The 8,432-nt window shown below is 39.4% G+C and overlaps 1 protein-coding gene across 1 annotated transcript; it reads right to left on the bottom strand.

The window, feature by feature from the left end:
- Positions 1-2,758: 2,758 nt before the first annotated feature.
- ubfd1 (ubiquitin family domain containing 1) lies at positions 2,759-8,347 on the bottom strand. The gene is made up of 7 exons (XM_086058911.1): positions 8,283-8,347; positions 7,134-7,412; positions 6,148-6,356; positions 4,092-4,157; positions 3,916-4,021; positions 3,750-3,832; positions 2,759-3,179 (listed from the first exon to the last, which is right to left on the bottom strand). Exons 1-7 carry the CDS (start codon positions 8,296-8,298, stop codon positions 3,069-3,071), a joined length of 870 nt encoding a protein of 289 aa, XP_085915037.1. The 5' UTR covers positions 8,299-8,347; the 3' UTR covers positions 2,759-3,068.
- Between the last annotated feature and the right edge of the window lie 85 nt (positions 8,348-8,432).

Below are 8,432 nucleotides of genomic sequence, written 5' to 3' on the forward strand. Positions count from 1 at the left end.
TCATAAATGTGTTCTCTAGGGTTTCTGGACTATACCTAAATGTAAATAAATGTGATCTTATGGCAGTGAAAGACTCGATTTTGAACATTCCTGTCAAAGATACGGTTACATATTTGGAGATATCTATCATTAAAGATGGAACAAACAGAAGTTCCCTGAATTTTGCATCGATTATTGAGGAGAAAAAAAAAATTAATATGTGGCTTTTTAGAAATCTGTCTTTAAGAGGTAGAACCTTGATAAGTAAAACAAAGGTATTTCGAGACTTACTTATGCTGCCCTCTCATTGTATGTAGATAATAAGACCATTAAAGACATAGACCAGATGCTTTTCAATTTTTTATGGAAGAATAAAACGCATTACATAAAAAAAAAAACTTAAATACATTTTAAATTAGCTGGATTAGGTATTTTCTGAATAATCAAACAATTTGGAACTGTATTTCGAACTATGTTTTTTTCCCAAATTGGTGGATTAAGATTTCTGTTGTCATGTAATTATAAAACTGAAAGAATCCCCATTCGCTTATCGAACTTCCATAAGCAGGCATTGCTTGCTTGGTCACTCATTTCCAAGCATAACTTTTCACCACACCGCTACTCTATTTGGAATAACCGAGACATTTGTTACAAGAACAAATCCATTTTTTAAAGACTTGGTTTGATCATAATATTATCTGGGTGAGTCATTTATTCAACAGCAGCGGAGTGTTATTTTCTTATGAGGAATTTATTTTACACTTTCTGATGCCTGTGACGCCTAAACAATTTGCTGTTGTTTTTGATGCTATACCTTCTGGTGTATTAATGCTGCATAGTGGTCACATTGGTGTTGTAGCTGACACTCTTATTGCTGATATCTCTGAATCACCACTTGGTAGATTATGTTTCAATCTTTCCCGTCATAAAAACAATCGCAAAATCCGTGCTCTTTTCCGAGCTGATATTGTGTCTGTGTCAACTAATATCATACTGGAACTGTAGTGTAAAGAATTTATGTTGGGAAAATGTTTTTATTAAACAAGGTAAAGGAAGTGTCTTTCAAAATTATTCATCGTTGTTATTCTGTGAAATCCTTTTTTGTTAAATTTGGTTATGATATGGATTTGAACTGCTCCTTCTGTGGCTCCCAATCAAAGACGCTTGTGCATCTGTTTTGGAAATGTACTTATGCTCGCAAGCTATGGCAAGATATTTGCTAATTTATTTTGGACAATATCTTTTGTAATTTTGAGCTTTCCTTACCGATTTTTTATTTTATTTTTTTACTATGACTATTCATTTGAAAAATAATATTATTTGATTAATCTTTTAATTCATCTTGCTAAGTTTTATATTCATACATGTAAATATGTAAAGTCGAAACACATTTTTTTGTTGTTGAAAGAAACAGATGTATATTTACAGTTCATCTCTACTTCCAAAAATAAGAACGCTATCAAGACCTTAATTTTGTGTTCTCATTTTGGTGTTTTTAATATTTCTTAGTTTAAGACCCCTGGAATTTTTTTAAAATGTTTTCCCCTTTTTGCTTTACCGTTATTGTGAGATTGTTGTGTACTGTGATGATGATTATTGTTTGCTTAATGTTTGGCTTTTGATTTCAATTTGTTAAATTAAGAAAAAAAAAAAAAAAACGCTTTGGTGGCCAGTGGCCCGCAAAATCACGAACTGGAATTGATGCGGTCCCGTTAAGTTCAATGTTGGTTGGCATCCTATGGGTGGTGAAGTGGTACTGTCGGTCTCATTTAATTAATAATTATTCAATACCAAGCATGGTGAAATGTATTTATTAAATTGCTTGTAACTGTTGCCTCATTATGGGGTAGATGCCAGGGACTTCCGACTTCCGGGTTTTACACATCAGCGCCGTTTCCGGCCACTGCTGGCTGCGTTCCAACACTCGCACCCCCACCCCTGCGCCCCCCAATGGCGCGCTCCCGCTCATTGGCGGGAGGGCGTCTCGGCTATGTGAAACACTGAGCCAAACACTGCACACTCGCAGCCTCGCACCCGTCGACGGGAACGCGCAACTGAGGGGTACAAAGGCGGAAGCGCAAGTACTGGGACGCGGCCCACACGTTGCAAACCGGAAACGGAAACAAAGTTGACGGGTGAAAACCCGGAAGTCCCGGCTCCGAGGCATATAGTCCATAACTGAGTAGATAGATCTTGTGCTTTTAAAAATATATATTATTACAGTTACAGTATACTACGCATATTTTCAAAGCTGCAAAATTAGAGAGCGTAAAGAGACGCATAAAATCTTCGATAAATAAATAATTCCATGGCCTGCGTCATTTGTAATTCCCGTTTATAATAAACATCAACATATACACGTCAATCATATTTTTTTCATGAAAAAACTTTCAGTAGTAGCACACTTTTGTAAATAATACATGCTCTATATCTGATTTATTTAGACTTTCTTTCGTCCACTAGATGTCCCATATGTTGCTTTCATTGAAGCACCAAAACTCCGAATCTTTTTCCGCACAATTTACAAGAAAGCCTCAAAAGTTCCCAAAGCTTCACCCGCACATCTCTATTAAATTTTCATCTTCATCTTATTTTAAATGCACTCCAGAAATTAAACTGTTAGTTGTGAAATATATATTCATATTAAATGCCACACTTTGCCAGACTTAAACACTTTACTGTCATTCATTCCCCCTCAAAATAAAAAATATCTTAAAATGACTGGATTAGCAATCTGCAAAAGTATAAAGACAAAACACTGGTTTATTTTCATTAAATAACTTTTATTTCTTTAAGAATAACAAGAAAATTGTTAGCAATTTCTGTACAATTGTCTCATTGTTTGTTTTTTCCCTTGGATTTGTTGACACCCATCAATGATCAACAAGAGGGAGGGCTGAGAAATGTTAACGCTGCCACTTGTAGCGCACGTTTTAAACTAAAAACAAAGATTTTAGTCCGCAGGCGTCAGTCAAGTTCCTTCATATAAGATGCCAGAAAGTTTCCTCAAGCCACTCCTTTCCCAACTCCACCTCTTCTTCTTCTGTCACAGTTCATCATTGACAAGAGCAAAACTGATAAGAGGCACATTAGAAATACTGCCATTTCCCCAGGACTGTGTCTTTAATCGCATCCACAAACTGTGTGGGCACCCAGTAGACCCAATACTGAGACGCTTCTGTGGGACCCAGCTGGAACGCCTGCAGACATATTCATATTGATATTAGAGATAAATTGCGTCAAAACCTTTTCCATCATTAATGTGACCTATAACCTGTACAACTTACAGACATAAATGTGGTCACAGAATGAATCAAACTCAAGGCACCATTGAATATATATTTTCAAATATTGTAATCAGTAAAAATAAAAAAGTCGAACTTCGAAATTGCCCCTACACTGATACGTTTTACGATGGTCGCAGTGAGACCACGGATCGGATTGTTGCTCCTTCCCTGATTTTCTATAGAATAAATTCATATTAGTGTTTACAACTTCACTGGTTGCACTGTAGTTGAATATATGTATCGAAAACACAGTTTCCAAAAATGACATTTGAAATTTTCTCAATCTTAGTGTAGAATGAGCCATTGCGCAATCCAAACCACTTAATGTATTGTTACAGGACCAGAGACAAATGGCGCTCACATCTTCCCGCATCACACGAGGGCCCGAGTAGCCGAGTGTAACCTCCCCTCCGATTCATCAACGTGACTTTAAATACGTCTCATCCGTCGCTTATAAAAAGCTAAATATGAAACAGCACTTACTATCATGTGATAGTCCTCGTGCTCTTCAATGGGCTCAGAAAGCACATTTTTGATGGAACCCATCGGGACTTTCTCCGTCCTCTCTGCACACAAGGAAGACAAAAACATTCAAATAAGAAAATAATACATTGCATGACCGTTGGCTTTTTGTGCGTTTGAGCTGCACCTTTAGTCCCGATCCACAGCTGATCCTGCTCCAGTTTGAATGTGAGTCTTACTTTTCCTCCGGACTTGTTGTACATTCCGGATAAAGGCACAGTTGGTAGTCGCTCCTGCCGGCGGGAACGGTGAAGACGTTCAAAAACATCACAATGACAACCAAAAAAACTTATTCACACTCACTTTTGTTCCTTTTACAGCCGGCATTACATCCTCAGGTTTACCTTTGTCCAGAACTTTCCTGTGTTGCTGAAAAAATATATATATATGAAAGTAAATATCACTCAAGTTCCCTCCTAGTTCGAAGTTCCTGTGGTGTAAGCAAATAAAGGCCTCATGTGTACTTTTGGTTCCTGGAACAAAGTACCAAGAATGAAAATTTCCCAGAATTGTAGTGGAAATGTGGCTTAAGACAATGGGTACTTCTGTAGTTTTCCCATCTACAAATTCTCGACACTTCAGGTGGAAATGCATTTACAGATACAATTATATTTACATACCCCGGTACTTTCTATTCCTGAGAACTTTTTGCTAGGTGTAAATACAGCGACGAACACAAGTAGTAACAATAATGATAAAAAAAAAAATACAATTCTATTTGAAAGCCCCTTTCGAGACCCTCAAGAACAGCAGTTACAGTGAGTAGGCGATCTTGGTGCCGAGATGGACAAGTGGGGTGACGTGATAACACATGCAGTGGGGCTTTGGACCAGTTGAAGCTTACCTAAGAGACTTGTTGAATTTTGGGAAATTGGTGCCAAGCGGGAGGAGGTAAGATAATGAAAAGCAGGGGGCCCAGGACGGAGCCTTGGGGCACACCTGAAGTAACTAGGTGGGAGTCGGATGAAAAGGACTTTAGCTGGATGAACTTGTGTGATCTTTGAGGTATGAATGGAACCAGTCTAGGGCGGTGTGGTGATGCCAATGGAGGAGAGCCTTTTAACTCATTCACTGCCATTGATGACTATAGACGTCAAAAATTCATGTGAGCTATTAGTTAAAAAAAAAAAAAAAATCCATTTCATTTCATTTTTTTAATGAAAACCTAGAAAAAAACAATTATTGTAAATTTATAACAGATATAGAATTTGTGATTAATCAGGATGTGATTTTTTCCCACTTTCGTTAACAAGAGTATGAAAACCTAGACACTTTTTTCTTGTACATTTAGAACAGATATAAAATTTGTGAATAATCAAGAGTTAACTAGTGAAGTCATGCGATTAAAAATTGTTATCGTCTGATGCCCCTTTTTTTAAATTAGGGGCATCAGGCGATACATTTTTTTAATTGTAACTAATCACATGACTTCACTAGTTAACTTACGATTAATCACAAATTTTATATCTGTTTTCATACTCTTGTTAGCAAAAGTGAAGAAAAAAAAGTTAGACTAATAGAAATAGTTCAAATGAATTTTTGACGTCTATAGCCGTCAATGGCAGTGAATGAGTTAAGGAGGATGGTGTGTGAGATGGTGTCAAAGGTCGCACTGAGGTCAAGGAGGATGAGGATGGTCAGCTGCAATGAGGAGATCTGAGGTCATTTGTAGTAAAGCCGTTTGAGTGCTGCGGAGGGGACGAAAACCGGACTGAAAAGACTCATAAAAGCTGGTCTCGCTGCTGATTGTGGTTGTTGGGGTCTTAACCAAATTTCTTTGGAATGGGAGTGGCAGCTGCAATTTTCAATGATGGTACGTTCCCAGTGGTTTAAAGAGAAAAGTGATTAGACCAAGGTTATGGAGAGAGGATCGAGCTGGCAGGCAAAGGGCTTGGATTTGTGGATGAGATCCGCGCTTTCTGAGGAATTGGAATACTTTTCAAAGTAACAACAACTAATAGTTCCTAGAATTTTAGGTGGAAATTTTGCTACTGACAATGTGTACTTGGAGTCCCCAAAATCCCAAGTGGCTTATAAGGTTCCAGGGACTTCAGAGGGAAATGCGGCAAAAGACAAATGAGTGCTTCGGGTGAGTAGAACCTCTTACGTCCCAGAACAATAAAGACCAATTAGAGAATTTCCCTATCTCAAGGAGGAAATGCGACTAGACACTAAGGACACCTTTGCAAGTTCTTCGAACGAACCTCACAAAACTATAGATGGAAATGAACCAAGTACCAAGAACTAAAAGTTCCTGGACCATTTTACACTTGGGTGACTGTGAAGTAAATGTATAAAAGTAAAATCAGTGAGCATTGCTCCTTTTGCCATTATTAGGATTAGGATTGGCGTGTAGGACCTTTTGTCTGCATAGTGGCTCCTTCTTGTTCTCCTCGGCCTTGACCTCCTGCTGCATAACCTCTTTGGGCGTGCTGACCGCCAGCACGTCGTTTATGGTGGAGCCCACCACCATGATCTTGGCGCCGCTCGTCACCTTTATCTCCCGTAGCGTCTTGTCCTCCGGCACCAGGCCTTTGTACATCACCTTCTGCATGGCCGGCGGAAGACCTGACACATGGAGAGAGAGAGAGAGAGAGTGTGTGTGTGTGTGTGTGTATATGTGTGTGTGTGTGTGTGTGTGTGGGGGGGGGGGGGGGCTTGTATGCACGTCTCGACTTTAAGGTGATGTCATTTACGGAGTTCCGCCAGAGTTTTCGTTTTTGCTCTTTTTATTCACTTTCACGTTCCATCTCCCCATTCGAATACATACGGCCACAACTCTTCTGCGGCGGAGAATCTCGGGTTCACAGGAGTTACTCAAGGCAAACTTCCACCTGAGGTACGCAAACTCTTAGACGACCTCTACCTCTTGGTCCCCAAGTTATCTAAATACTTTTAAATCAAACTGAAATACTCGATGAAAGTTACCTAATACTCTTACATTAAATCTACCACATAATACCTCAATCTAAATATTCTTAAATTTATTGACATGCTCCCTACTTTGTAGATTTAATTCAGTGATTTCTTCGCATACCACATAGCACCAGTGGTACTCATATCACACTTTGAAAAACGGCATCCTATAGTGTGTAGTATATCTGATGTTGTTTATTGCAATGAAAAATAATTGCTTGTGTTTGTTCAAAAATACATTAGAAAAAAACCTGTAAGAAATAATCACATTAAATCGTAATTGCAATATTGATGGGTGGGGGAAATCATGATTATTTTGCAAAATCGTTCAGCCCTAGTGAATTCACATATGTTTCTGTTATTTTGCTGAAAATCTGACCTCTTTACTGTTTTTGTTCTCAGGCCAAAGCGATAAAAGTTTGCTCTCACCAGTAAGCGAATGGATCTTCTCCTTTAGTTTAGCGCCGGTGCTATCCAGAGGGATCCTCAAGTCGTATTTGATCTTGTTCCAAATGATCTTCAAGTCCACCATCTCGCCCTCGTCCTCGTCGTTCTCGTCCCCATTACTGAGGCCGGCAGAGTCCTGAGTGGCGGTGTTACCCGCGTCGGACGCCAGGTCCGAGTTGCCCTTCTCTGTAGTTTCCCCGAGAGCTGCGTCTTCATCTTCTTCCTTTGGCTTTGTGTCCGTTTGCATTGTAACTAGACTTGCTGCCATTAATGAAGAAAACATCATTTAAACATTTTATATCATATTAGTGGCCTGGTAGAAGCCTGACAACGATCCTGATCATTTGATTCAGCGGTGTTGGAGGAGGGAAACATGGAAAACGGGATGGATAAGGGCTCTCGAGGACCAGACTTGGAGACCCTTGATTTTGAGTCTTCAATGAAGCTTAACCCTGAATCCCAAGAAAATGAGGTAGACATGCTACCTCGTGCGTAACGTTTTCTAAATTGGACAAAACAGCAGTGCTGGGGAATTACTTTAGTTTTAGAACTTGTGGGAAATAATTCTAGCAAAATGTTTGGCAATTTTAGAAAGTACATAGAACAGAGTAAACAACACCACACACAAAATAATTAAACAAATAAAGTGTCAATAATATAGCTTTAAAAGATGGTTATTCTTATGGCCACGAGAGTATCTTGCTTCTCAAGGTAGTTACTCATTTCCAAGCGGCGAACAAAAAAACACGCTTTTGACAAGCGCTAATATGACACAGCATCTCGCACTTTCCATGAGCCGTCCTCTTTGTCAATCGAATAACTTGTTCACCATTACCACTACGAGATTGTCATTTGAGTCCGGTCTAGTAGGGCGCTCTGTGATCCAAAGTGAAACTACAGCGTGCACGGCTCCTTTTGCACTGATTAGCAGCCACTGACGTTAGCTAGCTAGTAACCTGCTGAAACATGCCAAAATAAACCCGAACAAGGAGACGTGAATATTTAAAGACACAACTTTAACAGCGCCCGGCGTCACCGCGTCGATTAGCGGCATGCTCTAATTCATCACCCGGCACGAAAATGGCTGCAGCGTTACAAAGTAAATGTTGCTATATTGTGCTCAATACCCACCATCCTGGGTCGCCATGATGATTGTGTACAATCAGTGGAAACGTTCGTCGAGCCCAAGAGTCTACAGGGAACAAGATAGTTCCGTTATACACGAGGCTGCCAATATGGACTATGTCTATAAATTAGCTACTTTTCGTTTTGTTGCAAGCT

Source organism: Leptonotus elevatus, chromosome 1, assembly GCF_054856555.1.
Source record: "Leptonotus elevatus isolate MCC_2025b chromosome 1, RoL_Lele_1.0, whole genome shotgun sequence".
Classification (NCBI taxonomy): Eukaryota; Metazoa; Chordata; class Actinopteri; order Syngnathiformes; family Syngnathidae; genus Leptonotus; species Leptonotus elevatus.

Coding starts and splice junctions, on each gene's coding strand:
- ubfd1 (XM_086058911.1), bottom strand. Junction 6,357..7,133: donor GAAGATCCATTCGCTTACTG/GTGAGAGCAAAC, acceptor TCCATGTGTCAG/GTCTTCCGCCGGCCATGCAG. Junction 4,022..4,091: donor CGGCTGTAAAAGGAACAAAA/GTGAGTGTGAAT, acceptor TCCCGCCGGCAG/GAGCGACTACCAACTGTGCC.